The sequence below is a fragment of the Barbatula barbatula genome, assembly GCF_947034865.1.
Source record: "Barbatula barbatula genome assembly, chromosome: 5".
In the NCBI taxonomy this organism is placed as follows: Eukaryota; Metazoa; Chordata; class Actinopteri; order Cypriniformes; family Nemacheilidae; genus Barbatula; species Barbatula barbatula.
Genome location: NC_136769.1, coordinates 9,017,313 through 9,037,863, shown reverse-complemented (window position 1 = coordinate 9,037,863; position 20,551 = coordinate 9,017,313). Strand labels below are relative to the sequence as shown.

General features: G+C 39.3%; 2 protein-coding genes across 7 annotated transcripts; both read right to left on the bottom strand.

Annotated features, from left to right (window-relative positions):
- Nucleotides 1-22: 22 nt before the first annotated feature.
- Nucleotides 23-10,789, bottom strand: ubtf (upstream binding transcription factor). 5 transcript variants are annotated; one of them, XM_079456183.1, is made up of 22 exons: nucleotides 10,209-10,789; nucleotides 9,261-9,369; nucleotides 7,719-7,767; nucleotides 7,459-7,631; nucleotides 7,207-7,290; nucleotides 6,926-7,081; nucleotides 6,623-6,687; nucleotides 6,417-6,540; nucleotides 6,188-6,298; nucleotides 5,620-5,753; nucleotides 5,281-5,422; nucleotides 5,136-5,177; nucleotides 4,928-5,035; nucleotides 4,682-4,837; nucleotides 4,401-4,547; nucleotides 3,893-4,003; nucleotides 3,653-3,741; nucleotides 3,370-3,559; nucleotides 3,197-3,244; nucleotides 2,936-3,016; nucleotides 2,199-2,345; nucleotides 23-2,095 (listed from the first exon to the last, which is right to left on the bottom strand). In XM_079456183.1, the coding sequence occupies exons 3-22, from the start codon at nucleotides 7,756-7,758 to the stop codon at nucleotides 1,994-1,996; spliced, it is 2,250 nt and encodes a 749-aa protein (XP_079312309.1). In that variant the 5' UTR covers nucleotides 7,759-7,767; nucleotides 9,261-9,369; nucleotides 10,209-10,789; the 3' UTR covers nucleotides 23-1,993. The 5 variants fall into 5 exon arrangements, with proteins under 5 accessions (XP_079312309.1, XP_079312308.1, XP_079312312.1 ...); XM_079456182.1 differs by lacking the exon at nucleotides 10,209-10,789 and adding an exon at nucleotides 9,664-10,118; XM_079456186.1 differs by lacking the exon at nucleotides 10,209-10,789 and adding an exon at nucleotides 9,664-10,118 and having other exon boundaries at nucleotides 2,199-2,342.
- Nucleotides 10,790-11,191: 402 nt separating this feature from the next.
- On the bottom strand, nucleotides 11,192-19,281 carry slc4a1a (solute carrier family 4 member 1a (Diego blood group)). 2 transcript variants are annotated; one of them, XM_079456605.1, is made up of 21 exons: nucleotides 19,180-19,281; nucleotides 17,823-17,908; nucleotides 17,628-17,683; nucleotides 16,806-16,903; nucleotides 16,565-16,611; nucleotides 16,310-16,475; nucleotides 16,037-16,172; nucleotides 15,850-15,919; nucleotides 15,720-15,762; nucleotides 15,450-15,634; nucleotides 15,126-15,327; nucleotides 14,814-15,017; nucleotides 14,446-14,594; nucleotides 14,159-14,353; nucleotides 13,832-14,077; nucleotides 13,630-13,719; nucleotides 13,231-13,397; nucleotides 12,825-13,066; nucleotides 12,556-12,725; nucleotides 12,246-12,419; nucleotides 11,192-11,941 (listed from the first exon to the last, which is right to left on the bottom strand). In XM_079456605.1, exons 2-21 carry the CDS (start codon nucleotides 17,850-17,852, stop codon nucleotides 11,894-11,896), a joined length of 2,718 nt encoding a protein of 905 aa, XP_079312731.1. In that variant the 5' UTR covers nucleotides 17,853-17,908; nucleotides 19,180-19,281; the 3' UTR covers nucleotides 11,192-11,893. The 2 variants fall into 2 exon arrangements, with proteins under 2 accessions (XP_079312731.1, XP_079312732.1); XM_079456606.1 differs by lacking the exon at nucleotides 19,180-19,281 and adding an exon at nucleotides 18,467-18,488.
- Nucleotides 19,282-20,551: the final 1,270 nt, after the last annotated feature.

Sequence of the window (20,551 nt, the reverse complement as noted above, 5' to 3'; positions counted from 1 at the left end):
ACATTCAGACAAAGCCAGCATAACTGTTTAAGAGGTTTATTTGCCCAAATTGTAAATAGCAGGGATATAACATTTCTTGCAATAGAAAAGTCCACATTTTTCAAATCTGCAGTACAAATTTAAGATGTCATTTTTTTTATTTTTTTGTTGCCATTTCTACAAATAAACAAACATGGGGAGGGGTAAAAACTAAAACTTACCAAATTAAAAACATTTCCCCAACTGACAAACTATATTGGCTTAAGCAGCAAATTGCTTAACCAAATGAAAACACAAACGCAATTATGTTCACTCAATATAAAGAAAAAAATTAAGCCATATTTACAAATACCTTACAACAGCACTGAACCCAGCCCAAGTCTATTTGATCAAAATCCTATAAAATATCAACACGTTTTGGAAGGTCTCCTATTCCAGCCCATCACTTAAATCATCAATTGTCAAATTGTGCTAACTGGGCGAATAACACAAGATTCTGCAAAGTAGAAAATGTTGGGCACTAAAATAGAGATTAAATGCATCTGCTTCCAGCTGTCAAAAGATGACTGTTTGAAATCCTCCAAAACAAAAATACATGTAATCAATTTCTTTTCAACTACTATTTATTTGCCAATAAGCAATGCCCAATGCTCTTAAAGTTCATGTACTGTGCCTATCACATTGGAGACTGCAGAAATACTAAGAATAAAAGACAGTAGCTCATTTCAGGTTGCTAGATCCTATCTTAATTTAGATGCATTGAAATAAGAGAATATACCAGTCACCCTCAAAACTGTTCATTTATACATAAACACAACAAATAGCGGTACCCCTCTCTTAAGCAAAACATCTCTGTTACATTCCTTGAGCTGGTGTATCACAAACCTTTATAGTTACAGGCGTAATATAGATGAAATGTAAAAATAAAACAAATACTGAAAGGAGATTGAGCTTGTGAGCCTGGGATTCCGCCATAAGTGCACTGAATTGTGGGGTAGCTCATGTCTTTCATATTAAAAACATTACTCAAATTAAAACAAATAGTTCTTTGGAGCACCAAATAAAACAGTGGTTGGAAGAAAAACAGCTTTAAAACAAATCATTTTAACAAAGAGAAAACCTTTTGGTGCCCAGCCAGTGAAAAAACTAAAAGAAAATTGCTTGTGTTTGCAAACAGTTAACTCATGAACTACTCATTATCATGTAACTTTAATTATCTTTCTGAACAGCTAACTCAAATACATCTGCTGTTCACAACAACAACATTGCATAACCGCTATGGGCAACGTTCTTACAACAGGACGAAAAATAAATAATTCATTTTCACCTTTAACTCCCATCAGGTGTAGGTAAGGTAATGGTGTCTTATGAACGAGAGGTGACCAGTGGGGTCCATGCAGCGACATTCAAAATGGCTTCATTGCTCCTGAAAATACCACATTTTTTGAACCGACGCAAAACTAAACAGCAATGCAAAACGAAGGGGGGGAAAAGAGGCCTGTGGAGGAAAAATGCTAAAAGAACAAGGAGGGACAGATGGATATTAGGAGAGCGGACATTCTTCAGAGTGCAATTATTTGGTCCCCTTTACCTCCCATAACAATAAGCAAAACTGAGAGATTCTTTGGCTCCTTTATGAGAACGAAAAGGGCACCTGGTACTCTCTTTGTCCTCATTTGAAACCTTTCAATAAAACATAAAAAAGATGCACCCTGCTGTGGAGGAATTCAGAGTACACATCCTCGTGCACATCTTATTTGCCTAAAACACCTTTAAACTTAAGCAAACTCACAAGAGGGAGGAAGGAAGAAATAAGATGTCCCGGGAAACAAAAGGAACACAAGCAGAGGAAAATACTCTGGATGAAGTGAGTGGCTGTAGATGTGTTACAACGGGGCAAGCACTTTCTGTTGGTGGAACAAGAGAAGTGCGGAGCAGGCTCGGACCCCTGGGTTCATGGCTCAGATCACAGCGTTTCTGGCAGTCAATGCGCGCAGCCTGACTCGGATTTGCCTCAGTCCGAATCCGAACCCGATGAATCGTCAGAGCTGGAGGCACTGCTGCTGCTTTCGGATTTATTCTCTTTGTCGTCCACTTCATCCTCCACGTCTTCATTCTGAAAAAGTGATTAGTAATATTTTTGAGTATTTGCATACGTGTCTGCATAGATAGCCTCATACATATTAAAATAGTAGTAATCAGCATGCAATAAAACCTACATCATCATTGTCGTCTTCATCATCGTCTTCATCGTCGTCGCTGTCATCTCCAGACGATGATCCTTCATCAGAATCTTTCTCTCTATCATCGTTGTCTTCGTCATCATCATCATCATCTTCCTCCTCCTCCACCTCCTCTTTCTTCTGCTTTGGAATAGAGAAGGAAACAGTCAATAACAAAACAATGCTTAAACATGTTAAACGTACATGTTAAAAGTAGTGGCCATGAGAATGACTTATGTTAATATTTTTTTAACCTCTCGTGGTATTATTTTTTAGGTAATGCATGCATTTGGAAATTAGAGTAAAGCCAATATACATTCCCTGATATGGTTTTGCCAAATAATTTGTCTAATAAATACTTCATGTTTAGCGTTTTGTCCATTTGTCTCATACACCTCATATTTTGATGGTTTGATCTAACTTTAGTAGGCATAAGAAGCTAAATAAATTCAAATGTGTCCCCCAAACATATGATCTCATAAATAATCCACTGCCAGTAAGTGGCAGTGTTGCATCCGTTTAACAATTTGTCTCACCTACACACTTTTGTGCAAATCATTGGCCAAAAATAAGATAAAATCCTGTTTAAAGATTCAACTGATAGCATAATTTATTTATATCATTTAGATATTTTCTCAGTTTTTTATTCTTTTGCCCATTATAATTGGGCTGAATGTAGTGGTTGAAAATGGCAAATTTCAGCTCTAATACAAATAGTTAAGAAAACAACTCACATTCTTTACAACCACTGGTGGTTTGGCTTTGACTGCAACTTTAGCATTGGTGCCACCTTGTTTTCCTGTACTCCTCCTTTTCTAAAGGACAAAAATGTATGATGCATTTTATATAAAACAGTTTACCTTCTACAAAAATACTTTAACCCAACAAAACTGAAATTCGATGACGAAAGCAGAAATGTGTTACACCACAACATAAAATAGAACAAATTAATTTAAAAAGAAATGTGTGTAAAGATTATGTACATTTTAACCTACCAGAGAATTATATTCTTTATACGCAGCTCTCTCATATGTTGACAAACTCTGCAAGGGACAAAAGAATTCAAAATTGCTCTTCAATTCAATTGATGTTTACAAGATCACAAATGCAGAAAATTACATGTCCAGATTGAAAGATACTTTGTAATTAACGGCAAATAATTTAATACCTCAAGCCACTCCTCCAGTAGCACTTTGTACTGCCTCTGTTTCTCCTCCGCCAACTTTTTGTATCGATCCTTATCTTTTTGAAGAAGTCGCTGCCAGCGGCCCCCAATCTCACCCATTCGCTCTTTCATGGGCAGGTGGTTGAGCTCACCGTTCGACAGCATCTCCTGAGAGAATTTCTGATAACCATTTCTACAATAGCAGGAGAACAGAACAGAGTTACACATGGCAGAGCATTGCACAGAGAACTGTGAGCATGAAACACCAGCTAGGCAATGAACTTACGAGGGCGGTTTCTTAGGCTCTCCGTCAAATTTGATTTTCTTTCCTGGGGTGAAGACTTGAACAGGTGATCGCATCTCACTCAGCTCTCTCTGCGTAAATAAATATTTCTTTATGGTACAAAAACATTTGAATGAACAAACCTCTTCTTCTAACAAGATAGTTTAATGTATGAACAACAGCACAAATAAAGGATCACAAATCAAATCTCCGAAATCTTATACCGGATCTATTTGAACTCACCTCATATCTCTTCTGGTCCTCTGCAGCCTTCTTGATCCACACAATTTTCTCTTTCTTCTCCATGGTGTTCCATGTGGCCTCCATGGTCTTCTGAGCTTTCACTCTATCACCCTGACAAACCGCAAAACTTAAATCAGCAACAAAACTAGTGTGGGCTATTGAGGGGACATAACTTATGCAAGTTTTATGTGACAGTGTAATGCATAGTGTATAAAATATCGATAGAGCACTTAGCAAGAAACTGTAAAACTGGTCCAGCAGCACTTCCTCTTTTTATAAATCTTACTTACATAATTATATCTTAAATGTATTTGTTTAACATTTTGATTTGCTTATAAATGTTCAGTTGGTTGTATTCTGCCTAAACGTTTTGAAACCGTATTTTTTTTTCTGGATCAGCGTTTTACCAGTGTTGTTAACATCTTTCAACGTGGTCTTTCTATAGTCCATTATTACTACTGGACATACCATCCATTGCCACAATAAGGATTGTTTTTCAAGTCCATACCTTGAATCTGGCAAGATAGTCTCCAATGACACTCTGTTGCCAGATTTCCTGAGCTGTTTTGGGCGTTTCTGGTAGTTTCCCTTTATCCTCTTTAAGCCCCTTCTCTGAGTTTGCCTTCAACGTCATCTCCAGATTTTTGTACTTCTCCTAGAAGACATCAAACCACAAGGTTTAATAGATCCATAGATCTTTACACATTTGCATCTAATGAAATCCTTCTTGATTCAGTGCAATAGTTATGTAAATGGGAGAACTTGACATTCACAATGTGTTGTGAATACCTTTTTCTTGTCAGAAAGATCGCTCCACATGCGAGCCAGTAGTCTTGTAAGCTCCATATCAGAAAGATCGGGCCTTTCCTGATGAAGTTTTGGACGCTTCTCCTCTGCAAAAATAAACATGGCAGACACTGGGGGCTTGGGTTTCTCTAGGCTGGCCTGTTAGGGAAAAAAAAGAATAAATGAGAGGGAGAAACACTCTTGGTTGTTTAATTGGGTAAGCTTAAGATGATTGACAGATGGACTGACCTTTGCCTTTGAGTTCTTTTTAGAGGCAGGACTGCTGCCTCCAGCCCTTTTAAAGCTTCCCATCTTCTGTTCTGACAGTATTCTCTGCTGTTCCTCTTCTGAGATACTCTGAGACATACAAAACAATGTTTGTTTTTATAAAAGCTAAATATTTCATATATATTTTTCGCTACACAGCATTAGTACATCAGACTATAAATAGACTTACCAACAAGTAGCGATTCATCTCGATCTCGTATTCTTTTTTTCTCTGAGATGAAAAAAGTATGCAAAATACGTTTACATTGTTGATTATTTAAAGAAAAATGGTGCAAACAGTACAAAAACAGTGTTTGTGTAAGCATGCTACAGACCTGCTCACAGCGTTTTTGGTATGCGTCTTTCTCGTTTTGTTTAAGGAGTTTCCAGCGATGGCTGCACATGACCATACGTTCGGTACTGGGAACGTCCTTCATACCAGACATTAGCTCAGCACAGAACATCGAGTAACCATTACTAAAAGAAAGAAAAGAGCAGAAGACAACGATAAAACAAAGCTAGAACTATAAAAAGGTTAGTATACCCAAATGTGCTCTATTGTCACTGCGAAAAGGTCATTACTTGATGACCTGTTTTAAGTCTTAAAATGAGAATGTGACAATGAGGCTTGTACGCATTTTCCATTTGCATTAAACCAAGCAGACTAAACTCACGAGGGGGGTTTGTCTGGTCGCCCGTCAAACTTGTCTTTGAGGTGTCTCTCTGCTTTGGTCAGAGTAGATTTGACAAAGTTCTCCTCCTTCATGTTCATCTCTGGATGTTGCTGGATGAACTCGCGCATTGTCTCCTAAAGTAGGAAAAGAATGAACAAACTTCTTAAAAAACAGCCGGTCTCCACGGAATAATATACTGTGCAAACTGAAAGCAACACTTTACAACTTTTGCTCATGGCTCCCCCATGTGGTAGTATAAATACCGTCGTAAATAATGTCCCTGTTTAATCGTTACCAGTGGTGCAATACACAGTAATTTATTTAGGAAGCTGATGAAACCAGCGAGTGCAGAAACATAATTTGGAAACCATGATGCACTCTTCCGCAGGCAGGGTATGGATGGGACTGTGTGTACCGACCCGAACACAGAGCTTACATAGCGGTTGTAGCCGCAGGCAGCAGCAGTAGTAGAATTCGATTAGTTTAAGAGTTGTTCCACCAGTGAAATAATTTTAGAGACATTATTTTAAGGTAAAAAAACTTCAAAGTGTTGCTTAAGAGTCCTCACCTCATATTGTTTCTGCTGTTCCAGGGACTTTGTGATCCACTTGATCTTTTTCTTGTCAGAGAGATTCATCCATTGCTTCCCGAAATTGTCCTTGATGTCTTTGGTGGTTGCCTGGCAAGCCATAAACATTAATGTTGCATTTTACCCTCATTGGCAGCTTTAATGTGCATAAAGATACCTGCAGCAATTTGTTTGTGAGTTTGTTTGGATGCGTGCTAATAGAACTTACAGCTGGGTGTGTTTTGAGAAAGGCCTTCTTCTCATGGCAATACCACAGCTGCTGGGGTGTCTTGGGCTTCTCAGGAACATTAGACTTCTTGTTAAAGTTCTCCAGAAGGTCTGGATGATCTTCCCTGATCAGAAACATAAAAATGAGCCTATTTGTGTAAAAAGGCACAGACTTGTAAATGCAAATGCGACAAGTAGTTTGCTTACTTGAACTTGTTCATGCTGTGCACGAATTCACCCTTTTCTTGGTGAAAATCATTCACATATTTCTCCTATAAACAAAAAAGGGCAAAACAAGCAGGTCAGACAAAACGATACAAGGTTTGCTGACAGAGCTAGAAAGGCATCACTCAAAATAACAAGTTGTCCAAACAAAGCACTAGAATGTCAAGCAGAAATATTTCTACACCTGAACAGCAGATCTTTACCATACTGATCCCTCTTGACAAATATAAATAAATCTTTCAATGAAGAACTTGGCTTAAAAATGTATGTTAAAAATCAACTCACTTTTTTGCGCTCCGGCAGCTCTTTGTATTTTTTGGATAGGATTTTTGTGAGATCTAGGTTGCTCATTTCTGGATGTAGCTTAGCGTACTTGGCCCGCTTTTCCATAAAGAAACGGAAATATGGCGTCAGTGGCTTTTTGGGGAAGTCTGGGTGTTTCTGTTGAGAGAACAAAGCGTCAAAACTGAGAAAATCACAGCTATAATTATTCACATCTTAGGCTGCCAGAAGATATTTTATGAAATAATAAACAATTTCACGTATTTGAGGATAAAATACTGTACCTTGAGTTTCTTCCCTTTGTAGGGGTTTTTGACATAGTCTTGTGCATCCACGATTAACTCTGAGAGTGTGCGGAATTTGCGTATCTGAGTGAAAAGGACCATTATGTTTAACATGACAACCATATTCAAAATCCTTATTTTACATCTATACACAAACACACCAAATTGCAAATACCAATCAATTTTTCATAAAAATATCTACATCACAATCCAGGTGACAACTCGTATCTCAGTAGTTGCTGGTTAGCGTACCTCTCGGGAAACCTCCTGCCATTTCTGTTTGCACATCTCTGCAGAGTACGGGTTGAAAGCCACTTTCTCCCAGTCCAGATGGGACTCTGAGGTCTTGTACTTGGCCAGATCCTTCTCGGGAAGGTTTCCCTTCATGGCGTCCAATAGCTTCAACATGCCACCCTGGTCCCAAACTGTAACAACGAAGAATAATGGGTCTATGTACAATACATTTGTCTATGTACCCATACGCACATTTGAAGTATGAAACTGTTTCTTACCAGGGTCTTGGGTAGATGATTCCATTTCACCATTCATCATGTGGAATCACTAATAAACATAAAAAAATGCATTAATCAAACTGAAAGACGCACTTAAATGGATTTATCACTACAGTTAATTATTTATTTGCTGTTGAAGAATTATAAAGACCTCTATCGAATCGAAAACGTCGTTTTTATAAAACCTGTTGTGAAAAAAGAAAAGTGGAATTCAAATCCAGCCCGACACATAACGCTTGATGTTCATTACACCGCCCCTAAGCGTTTACGCTCCATCGTGAGACGGAGCCCATTGCTTGTGACGGTTTCAAATCTCAAATAACTCTGCGGTCGACACAAGCAAGCACAGTCAATCCGTCTAATCTTCCATTTCGTCTACTGAACTACGGCTTCTGCTTCGCTCTACCCGCTCCTTTCCGGGCGTACATTTCATCCAACCGGTCAAAATGGAGTACATTTTCGGCGGACGAGTGGATACTGGGAGGTACTACAGGAGGAAGGAGCGTTTTGGACGATAGGCAGGCAGCTGCTATGGACGGACCAGCTGACGACGGATCGGGATCTGCTTTCGGTCTTCGGCGAGAGGGGGAAACACAACCAGGGATCATCATCATGAGTGACTGCTATAACATGCAGCACCAGTGTCTGCCTCCAAACCTACGGGGCGCGGGTCTCCGCTTCCGCCAAGGACAGATTCTGGGTCGCCCCCTTGACACGCGACGACCGATTCGCGTGCTCGAATATAAACGCTCGAGCGTCGAACGCAGATGGAGAGTTAGTCATAATTTGATGCGATTTCGCAAATGTGTAAACAGGGGGAAATAGTCACAAAATGGCTTTTTCCAGAGGCTAGGCGTCGCCGCTGCAGTGAATGTGTAATGGCGGCGCGTGAGCCAGAACAGTCCAGCGTTAAAACAGACACGGGCTGAAGCTCTGGGGCATTTTACCCTCCTGAAATGAAACTGTGGATGGCGTGATAATCAGAACTTACCACAGCAAAATGGGTGTTTTAACACAGGATATCGAACGGGCGGCATTTAACAGTTTTAGGCTCTTTTGGAAATTTAAAACAAGCTTTTAGATTTAATCTTTACATTTCGGGGAAAAATGTTATGTGGGTAGAACTTCCAAGTGTATTCATATTTGATGTTGCATTGATATCGTTAACCTTTACTTGCCAAACTCTGTGCACGTGCTGTAGTGCTTTTTAATGTTTTATGATCTAGTTCATTTTCTAATTTACCAAAACAATGACTTTAGACAACAGGTTTTATCGTGTGTCAAACTGCTAAAGTGCTTACTTTGACACATCCGACTATAAATAAACATGCGTAAACAGTCTTACAAAAATATGCCCTGTTAAACCGACCTATGATGTGACCTACACCGAAGCTAGCCTGCTGGAACTAGCATTGAATACCACCTCCAACCCTGGTGATAGCTGAAACCAGCTTCGTTAAATAACTTCAAAAAGCTCCAAAAATAGTTTTTATTACATTTCCTTAATATGTCTTATAATTGACGTCAAAAATCACATCTTACCGTGAATAAATTTGGTTATTTACCCCGACTTTCGACTGACGAAGAACACGGGGCGAAAGCGAGGTGGTTGCAGCCGTATGGCGGCGAATGGCAGCAGGGACTTCAAAGACTTGAAAAATAGAAATGAAACAAATAAACGGTTAGTTTCGGTCGGTACGCGGCGAATGAAGATGGATTATGACGGACGCGTTTAATCCGGTCAGAAATGTATCCAGCCCTTGAAAAAATGTATCATTTTCTCCCTAGTCACAATGGAAAAAATGTAACAGCCGAGAAAGAGAACGCTTTACTGGCATGACGACTGTTCTAGAACCGCCATGCTACCGTCCACGCATGCTGCAAGCCTAATTCGCCTCATCGAAGCCAAACGATATTAAAAGGCGAATTTAAATTCAGAACTCACCGGTTTCGCCTCTTTAAACGTAGATAAACGATAAACTGACGGCTGTGATCGCGAACTTTGCCTTTACGAAGGCAAAATAGGCGCAAGCGAAAAGCCCACACTGTGAGATATATAGACGAGCTCCCTGATGGTAAACCAGAGGCGGCTGGTTCTTCCCTCCACAAGCCTCATGGAGCCTTAACTCGGAAATAAAGACAACCGCAAGGGCTACAAACAGAGCGGAGGCGCCCTTATCGCGTCTAACGTATTTAGCTGTGCGGATTGAGAATTCGATTTAGGTTTTAACACGGAGAAAGGTTATGATACACAGAGGATGTTTTCCCCGAGTCACAGGACGGGAAATTCGGGTAAGGCGACCTCGGAATGTACCGTGCCTTGGAATAAGACAACGCAAAATTAACCGAGACTGCTTTACGAAATAATCCACCGAATCAAACGATTTAATAAACTCATGCAAAGGTTTAGAATTGTTTGTATCTAAGGTGATTTTTTTCAAGGTTTGTTTACCAAACGGTTGATAGGATGAGGCGCTGGTTAGACCTTACCTGTCGCTGCTTGTGTGTGGAACTGGTTGTGGAACAAGGGGAGGGTTGAATGTTAGCCAGCACTGCGCCGCCGGTCCAGGACACGGGCGCTCCAGTCCCCGCAGAGCTGAGAGACTTCCCCCCCGCCTCCATCTCTCTCGCTCGCATCTCTCTCCCTTCCAGTCAGCGCGCAGCTCTCTCGATCCGCTCATTTCTCTTTCGGAGAGACATCCGCATTTTCAATCTCTCCCCATACTCGCCGCTCTCATCACGGATTGCTCGCCGGGCTTCGCTTCCATTTGGATTTTTAACTCGGAGCTTCTGTCACGAGCTGCCGAAGCTCCTTCCACACAACCCCACACAAGCATGCACTGTATATGTTTTTAACCGACATTTTCACTTAGATTGACGTTGAAAATAAATGTTTAATAAATGAAGTAATATAATTACTTAATTTCCAGTGTGATTTATTTAATTTTTTTTTTTTTTAAAGAAAAGACGAAGCACCATTAATGCATTTATTTAGACAAAGTTGCCGCAAACTGTGATGAATATATAGTTGTGAGCTTAATTCATCGTTTCGATATTTTCAGTCTAGCTCTGACAGCTACATCATTTTGGTCACGTTAAATAATTAAACCCCACCTTGTGTGTTTGTGGGCGTCACCTGCGACGTCCAATCAAGACGTTGTGATTTGGTGAAAAAAACATCATTTTCCAATGAGCGCACAGATTCGTTAAAACATCAGAGTAGTGACGTACTCGTTTCATTGGAATGTCGTTAGGTGTGTTAGACTTCGTGAAACGCTGCGCAGATCGTCCGGCGGATGACGTCAAAGTACCGCGAGAGCCATTTAAAAAGCACAACATTCGAATCGCTCTCGCGGGGATTAATGTCATATGCCAGTGGTCTGCGCAGAGCAGCGTGAAACTCTACCTCGCGTGGGCTATTCTGCTCCGAGGATGTATATATAAGATAAATATAAGACTGGTTCACACATGGTGGAAAATGTAGGTACCCCAAAACTTATTTAGAAGAGGTATCTTTAATTGTTAAACAATGAGCGATAAAATACACCATAAGATATCAAATATACATAGTCACTGCAGTTATACCCACAGGTGTCAAATGTTTGCTATAGTCAAATCTTTTCAATAATAAGCATGCTGTACTCCTAAACCTATTATATTTACAGGTATCATTGTTCCCGAAAAAAGTCATATGAAATATAATGGCATGTTTTGCGTAGGCATCATCTGTTAAAACAGGATGCGATTTACATTCAAACTGGTAGTTCAGAGGTGTGATAGTTGTCCCACACTGACATTACATTTTTTTTATTTTGCATCAAGCTCTTAACACCTTAAATAAATAAACACTGTGATGTATAAAGGCAAAAATCTTAAGCACACAAACACACAAAAGAAAAAAGCACAATAGTCTCTTGGAAAACACCAAAGTCTAAACTGTAGAATGTATATGAACAGTTTGTGAATTTTACGTGTGCATGAATTGCATTCTAAATCTAAAATTTCATAATATAAAGACATTATGCCAAACTTATTTGTCAAGCTAAGATTTGCAAGTAGCCATAACAGTTAAAAAATCTAAGTAAAATATTATAATTTCATGCACACAGTAAGATGAATACAAAGTGGCTTGGAATCCAGAATCAAAAAGTTGTTTTGGTTATTTGGGGGTTATTTCAGTCATCCTCATCATCAAACTTTACATTGGCATCATCTGCATCCAGCTGCAACAAGATGACAACATATGGGGTCACAAAATACATTTAACCAGACAGTGATATGTGCAACAAAACAGTATATGACAGCAAATTTTGGGTTAATTTAGACAATTGTAATCTACTAATATAAAAAGCCTAAACCATACAATTGTATTTCATAAAAATATTAATAATATACAAATGTTTAGAAGTACAGATATTAAATATATTTAGAAGTTATAAGGGGTGAACATGTGCAGCAATAATCTATTATGTAAAATGCATAAAGGGCTCAGTTAATTTTCAATTTGACTATACTGTAAATACTTACACATTTCATCTCCATGACAGTAAAGACTTGACCGGTCATGAACATTCGCAGAGGGATAGTTAGGATTAGGACAAAGGGCAAAGCAAGTGAAAATCTACTAGATTTCACTGCCCACAGAACTGCCAAACACGTGATCTGGATGAGAGTGTATATGTGCATGCGCATTGTTGGCACCTGTGGAGAAACACAGGAGAAAAGCTGTAAATAGATAGTTGGACTCATAAAGTATGCAAGTGTTTGTTGCTATTTGTTACTATTTGAAATTTTGGCTTTGTAGTGCACATATATGCTTCTCAGTACAATATCTTACACGAGTGACAAAAGGAACTGCTGGATGATGCTTTTTCGGCATAATCAGAAGAAGCATGCGGTCCCAAAGCTGGATGCCACTCAGTGAGGTGACACCCATATATAGGAAGATTCCAAACAGAGCAGTCATAGGGATCATCTTCAGGAGAGGCTCCATCAGAATGGAGACCCCTGTGGGTAGAGTATGATCATATATATTTTCATTGTATATATGTTAATAAAGACCTTTTATTATTTAATGTTATTACCACAAAAAACGATTCAACTTACCAACCATCACTGACACCAAAATTCCACTGACCCTCTGTTCTATCACCCGCTCAATCTGTGGTGTGGGGCCTTTGGTCATGACAGTGAGGGCGTTTGCATGGGTCACAGATCTCACTGTTGCAGCACTAAGCCAGGGGGCACCAAAAATAGAGGCAACGCCACCCAGGAACACCAAAAGCATTAGGTCCCAATGGAATCCAGAGCCCTTCATCATTTTTCTCTCAGGTTTACTCACAATCAGCCTGGATTGGGGAAAATGCTCAGAGGTTTTTCACAATATAAAATAGCAACAGATAACTTTTCCTCTGAAGATCTTGAGAATAAGATATATAGTGTATGCATCTAAACCCAACATTGCCACTCAACTTCTAACTTGTAATGTCATGTTCTGAATATTGACACTCACGTGGTGATCTGAGACTCGAGGAATATTAGAATGAAGACCAGTAAGGCAGGAACAACACAGGCGAACATCATCCAGATTGGGAAAGGTTGCTTCTCACCCATTGGGTTGATAAACCATCCTCTGGCCTCAGGATTAGACACGGTCAAACCCTTTGGCACCACCAGTTTCTAAAGCAGAATGGAAAAACAAAGTTAAGTTACTATGAAATGCATGACTGAAACCCTCTGTTATTGTCTTGCACGGATCTTATGTGGTATATATTCAATGAAGTCTAGTTTGTTTATGCTTTGGTCCAGTTTTAACATTATTTTATCTTCAAGACAAAAAGAGCATAAAATGAAGGTTAAGAACAGTCTCTTTCTATGAACAGCGAAGCAGCAAAATGGTTGTCATTCTAACCTGTGTGTAGGTATCACTAATGCTGATATCCACAGCGATCATGAAGAAGATGGCGATTGGAACGCCAAAATCTCCAATCATCCGACGGATCTGGTGGTGTGATGTGTTTTAACAACAATGTTAACCTGGGCTCATTACTGATATATTAGTTTGTGTATTATGTAGTACATGCATTAATGGTGACAGAACAAGGCAAACTTACTGGGCCAGGGAGGAAGACTCCAGTTTTGAACCCACGGAGATAGTATGCAATGAAGAAACAGCCAAACATAAGACACAAGGAGAGCAGAGCAGTGTTGGGGTACGCCCTATCTGTTATTTCATGGTGATCTGTAACATTGTCTTCAGCAAGTAGCAGGGTGTTGCCCGTTTTGATATGATGGAAGGGGTCATCTGCTGACTCGTTCAAAGTAGGGTAGTTCAAAATCAAAGGATGTTCTTTGAATATCTAAGGGGGAAAAACGGTTTTATTGTATGATCTTGAAAGTAATTATTTTATGTCCATGTGCGGGTGTGGAACCATGCATGCCTTGATAAGCTTAGAAAAAGTCTCATAGATGAAAATGAGCGAGATCAGGATGGAGAAGATCTCCTGGGTGAAGCGTGAAATGAAGCGAACAAGAAAGCTCCCCTCTACCGCCATCATGATCAACACGATTAAGATTAACCACATGCCCACCCAGACACGGGCCACGATGTACTCAAAGCCCTGAGATTTGCAGATCTGAAAAGAAAAGATGTTTTGAGTTTAGATGGCAGTGGTAATTTTTTGGTGCACTGTTTCTTTAAATCAGCTTCTAAATGTAAAGGTATTACCAGGAAAAACTCCTCTTCAAACAACATCAAAGGACCCGTAAACCCAATGACAAGAACAGGCTGAGCCGCAAACAGACAGAAGATGATACCCTGCACGCAGGTCGAGACCATCATCTCCGAGACCCCTATCATGTGCTCTGTCTTATCCGCTAATCCGTAGAAAGGGATCAAAGGTCAAACACCAAAAATAAGTTAATGGATTGGATTTTATTAGAAAACTAGGCAAACTAGCCATATTAGTTTCCTACTAGTTTATATCGTAATGTCTGTGAAATAATCTTTCAAACTTTTTAAACTCTTGTTTGCTCTTTCAATAGAATTTGAAAGTCAGCGTGTCATTAGTAAATGCTTGCAGAGTATGTTCTCACCCAGCAGTCCCCCAAAGGTAATGGCAGGAGAAAGGGCAGCAAAATAGATGAAGATGACGGCAGATAGCACCTGAGGGTCTAGTGCATCAGTGAAGTCACTGAGGTAATTCTTGTAGCGGCGTTTTATGTCTTTGATCATACCGCCAAACGGATAGCCGGTGCGGGCCAATGGATCCTCTCGTGGCTTCTCAGGTCCAGTTGGGGCTTAACAAGTAAACATAACAGGTAATGTCATTCCAGAGATCAGATTAGGATACAGAAATATGCTATAAAACCTTTTTTAACCCTTTTTATCATTCTATAAAACCTGACCTTTGCCTCCAACCATAATTCGGGTGTCATATGGGCGGACTCTCTCACGCAACATCTTCTTTTGGAAGTTGATTATTGGCTTGAGCATGGCCTCATTCTGTATTTCTGTTGGTGGGATTACAATACTGCAGTCCATGAAGTCTGCAATGGCATCGGTCAGATCCTTCTCAGTTGTGGCCAAGTAAGCTTCCAGTGAGAATACCTGACAACAAATGAGACAGGTAGAGTTCATTTCTGCGTCCTAACCGGTCTACGGATTCTTTATCCTCTGCATTTTCTAAGTTCGATTTTTTTTGGCTGTATCTCATTATGTCTTAATATTACCCAATCGGCCATAAGTGTTGCCATGGCTCGGCCGCTCTCATGGTAATCCAGGCCGCTGTGACTGGGACCCAGCAGGAAGAAAACAAAGCGAATTGGGATAGAAGCTTCCAAAACTCCATCCATCACCACTGAATCCCTCAGACGTGCAAATGCTACCACTGGTTTCTGAAGGTTCTCCACCACGCCTTGAGAGACAAGAGCATTAAACATGCTGGATGGTAAATCAGTTGATGAACCTTTAACAAATGAATAAGCAAAATGTTCTTTCACCTGAGAAAACAACGGAGGCCTCCACGCGATCAACCATGTCTCGCTGAAGAACAAAACCATCAAACAATCAGTACTGGAGACTGACAGAGCAAGATACTAACAAAAGATGGATAAATGAATGGACAGGTACCTGCTTGGTGACTGAGAATGTTTGCATCTCTATATCTCGACCAACAGGAGTGGCAGTGCCCTCCAATTGACTATAAAGCAGACACAGTGTATGATTTCCTTACTGTGCACAAATATCTAACTTCTTAATATTGTTATTTGGTAAAAATGTGTGTGCGAATACGGGATTACAGAGACATGTATGTCACCTGCGCTTGCGCTGCAGAATCGTCAGAAGAGCATCCCGGTCAGTGGGGCGGATCTCTTTTTTGAGCAAAAGTTGCTCCACCATCTTCTGAGTAATGCTTGATAAGCTGCTATCATCAGCATCCAACAGCACCGCTCCTAGATACAGTCACCAAAGCACTCCAAATATTAGCCGTCAACATGAGGCCCCCCGTAAATTCTGACATTGTTTCTTGTTCCCTCTATTGATCGGTGTCTAAAATACAAAACATAATTTGATAAAAGAACATTCTCACCTGTGCTCATGACCTTCCGAAGTTGAATGAGACTTTTGAAGGTAAGATAGGAGACGTGGGAGGCACCCCACTGTTGAGTGGCAGGGCTGAAGTTCTCCTCGTAACCCACCCAGCGTCCCATCTCCTGCCATAACTCCCCTTGAAGCTCATTCAACTCTACGTATGCCTGATGTGGACAAACACAATTTTTTATTAAAATATTTTTGATGAAAAATAATGCAAGTAAATGATTGACAAAATTTGTGTATGTATCACCTCTGCATCTCCTCTCTTGATGGCATTGGTGTTGGTATTTCGAGCAGCTGAAAGAGGAAAAGTGAAAGAATTGAGGAATGACAGAGTGGTCTTTCGCCTGGTGGCGAGTTTAAACAGTTAAACATCAGTTTAACCAAGCTGGAGACCAGTTTTAACTAGCTGAAACCATCAAATCAGTTTAAGGTTGGTTCAAGGGTCAATGTGGGTGTAGGTGATATGTGCGTGTGTATGATAAACACACCCTCCAGGTCTCTGGAGAAGGTAAAACTCTGATGAGGCTCCTCTTCAGTTTGCCTCATCTGCTCCAAGTCATAGCTGTCCTTGTGTTCCGCAGGCGTCCTATAGAGGGCGACAGAGAGCGCACACTACAACTAACAGCAGGAAAAGATGCGGCTGTTCCAGCTCAACAAACTCACCAGATCTTATTCATCATAGGCCAGACTGATCTCCATCGTCTTACATAGCGACTCAAGCCAACCCTGATACAACAAACAAAAAACCTCACACTGTCCGGCCCTCGCCCTGCCCTGAGTCTCACCACAAGGGGGAGACATTTTTACATCTTCCTACTGTAACCCTAATAATCTACAGGCTTTTCTAGTGTTTATATCTTTCAGATTTGTTTTACTTGTGAACATTCACATAAAACAGCTCCTTATTGAATAAAAAAATAATAATACAATTAGAGGTTTGAGTCATTACCATCAAATAATTCATATAAATAATTCATATTTTAAATATAAATGTATATCAAAATTTAGAATATTTAGAATAATTTGAACGTTGACATTTTACTTTATTGCTTTCACACAAATGCTCTGAAAGCAGATTTATGAATGATTATAATTATCAAAAAAAATAATTTATTAATGAAAACCTTGAATATTCATGAAAAGCTTAAAACAATGCCAAGCAGTTCATGATATTTTATTGTTCTAGTAGGACTTTTAACTGTAGTTGTGGCTGCTTACGAGAAATAATGTAAACCCGACACAACTTCATCTGGATAATTCTGTTTTGATCAGTGTGTGTAGGACACATAGAGACAGTATGAGATACTTACAAACTGAATGGAGAGGGTAGAGGTGACTCACTGCCCTCATAAGATGTGTCATTGTCCTTCAAAAAGAGAAAGAAAGATCAAGAGAGGGAGGGAAAGAGCAAGAGAGAGAGGCTCTATTTACTACACGTGTTATGTAATGTATAACACATCTGTAGGAAGTCATCCACTATATTTGATATGAGATGGTTCTCTCACCCCTTCAAATGATACAACGGCTTCCATCATTTAGACTGTCTGAACTTCTCTCTGTCACCGAACTTTCAGAAAATCTCACACATAACCTTCATTCACACAGAGTGTCGAGTGGGAAAGGGAGATAAACAAAATAACACATATCAATAGGATACAATAAGCATCTGTTATAGGCACGCTTATTTTTCATTCATTCTTTCATACAGATAGGCAGCATAGAGTATTCATGGTACATATTACATCAGTTCCCTGGGAATCAACGGCAACCTACCAAATAAGTTACACTTTCCCCTCTCACTAGGCACTTGATAGACGTTGAGTTCTGGCATTTTGAACATTTCTACAGTTTTTACTTTTATGAATAGTGCATTTTAACTTTTTTTAGAGTAACCTAACCGTCACAAGGGTGTGTATACAGGCAAGCCTGGCAATTATCAGAAGACTGAACGTCAGTTGTGAGATAAGAAATATTCTGTCCCTCACTGTGCATAGCGACCGAAGCAGATAGAGTCGATCAGGGGACTGTGGTGAAGTCTTGACCTTGTTTGACTGTAACGGCTAAAACTACACCCAGCTTTTTAATCTATTACTGTATATTCAAAGTCAGATATTCTTAATTAAAAACAAATAAATCTAATGACTGTTACCCATAAAAATGTTGTGCTTCAAAGACATTTACCGAAAGTGAAGGTCAATCTGAAGAACTAAGGAAAAAACTGGTAATTTTTTTACATAAAAATGCCTGCTTTTGCATTTGTGCTGTTCTGGATATATTAATAAAACATGTTACCACAACAAGGCTAATGAATCTAATTTATAAGCCTTTACATAAAAATCATCAGTGGATTGTAATACCATTTGGAAGTCCTGAATATGTATATGACAGATACTGAAAGATGATGAACTAATTTGCTTGATGAATATGATTTTTAATCAATAATTGTGTGCAGAAGGCTTAAGTTTTTGTTTTAGCTCAAAAATGCCTAGCAATATGTTCTCTCTGTAATTATACTGCAATGCATATATTGCAATGAAAACACTTTTGCATGACCCACACATTCACATTTAATAAGAAACCTCATTACAATTTAGTCACGATTTTGAGAAATTACCTGTAATTTCATCTCTCACTTTTCTGTGGCACTTAAATTGACAAATAACTTTAACATTACAATATCTCATATAAAAAAAGGAAATATAACAGCTGCTTTTGAAATTACCTTTAGCAGGTGTCCCCCACTTTACAACAGACCACTATTACATTTGCACACACTTGAAAGTATTTCCACCCAATTAGATTAATTTCCACCCTTTTCATAAAGGCTAAGACTAACTGTCCCAAAGCATGACACGCCCTTACCTGAGCCCAGGTGTTCCTGGTGGGATTCTTTGACGAGTTTCCGTGGCTACACTTGAAACGGCCAACACGAGAATGACCTAAGGCCGATTCAAAAGACATGGGTGGGGGGGAGTAATGGAAAAAGAGCAAAAGAGGTTGTCGCGTAGTGCGCGGTAACCCGAAAAAAGTGACACGCTTTGAGCACCCAGGGGTGTGAGGGGAGTGATAAGACGCTAATAATCAGGCAAACAGCTTTATCAATTGGGCCACCTTGGAACAGGAATATCCCAGCCCTAAGACCACTCCCAAACAACTGTCACCCCGAACCGTCTCAGAGTGAGTGAAAACATTGAAAGAATTTCACAATGATACAGTGAAAACATTTTGTTTGTAATATATGTTACATGTGCTTAATATTTACCTTCACTATGAACACCAGTGAACTAAATTAATGTAAATTGTGAACTTTACGGCTATTTTGGTTAAAACGTCATTAATTGAAAAGGTGCAACCCTTTGGCACCCCCAGTGTTACCTTGGAACATGGCCAGGTTAGTACCTTTAGAATGGAAGAAACATTAATAATAGTCATCACATTAGCTGGGCCAATTTATCAGTATCTCTGACGTCAAGTTGTGTACAACTGTCAGGGATTCCCTTCACATTGATATATTGCAGCAGTCCTGCAAAAGTAGTTGGGGGGGTTTCCCCCTTCATGGCCCTCACATGAGTTTGATATCATGTCACCTTTTTTCCACTGAGTCACGGAAACACTGATGCATCTCAGCCAATGAGCGTTTGTTGCACAAATTTGTATCATCATGTATTTGTTCATTAAATAAAACAATAATCCATGGTCCGTCTTTGCATTTAACATTTAACACGATGCTGTGACTAGACCTTTATCTCTTTCCAGGTTCAGGTCATTAGCAAACAGTGCTGTTGTGTCTTCATTAATTATTATTGATAAGATACTGAATTTGGTCACATTCTTTGACTTTTATTAAATGTATGAATATATATATATATATATATATATATATATATATATATATATATATATATATATATATATACTGTATATATGAAGAGTCCATTTTTAAGAATTTAAAAAACATGTTTTTTATTATTTTATCATGTTTTTATTGTGTTGTATTTTATCAGTTGACTGTATTGTTGTGTTATTATGACTGAAATCAAAACCAACCAACTGCAGTTTGATGGATTTTAATTAGAAAGCACAGTAAAAAACATGATTTTTGTTTAGTTAAGTCATTTTGGAACCAACCAACCGCTTCTTATACTATTGTCATAAAAATAAACCGATCTTCACCACTACATTCTAAAATGTAAATTAACACTAAATTATAATGTGACACTTTAAGATTTGAGGT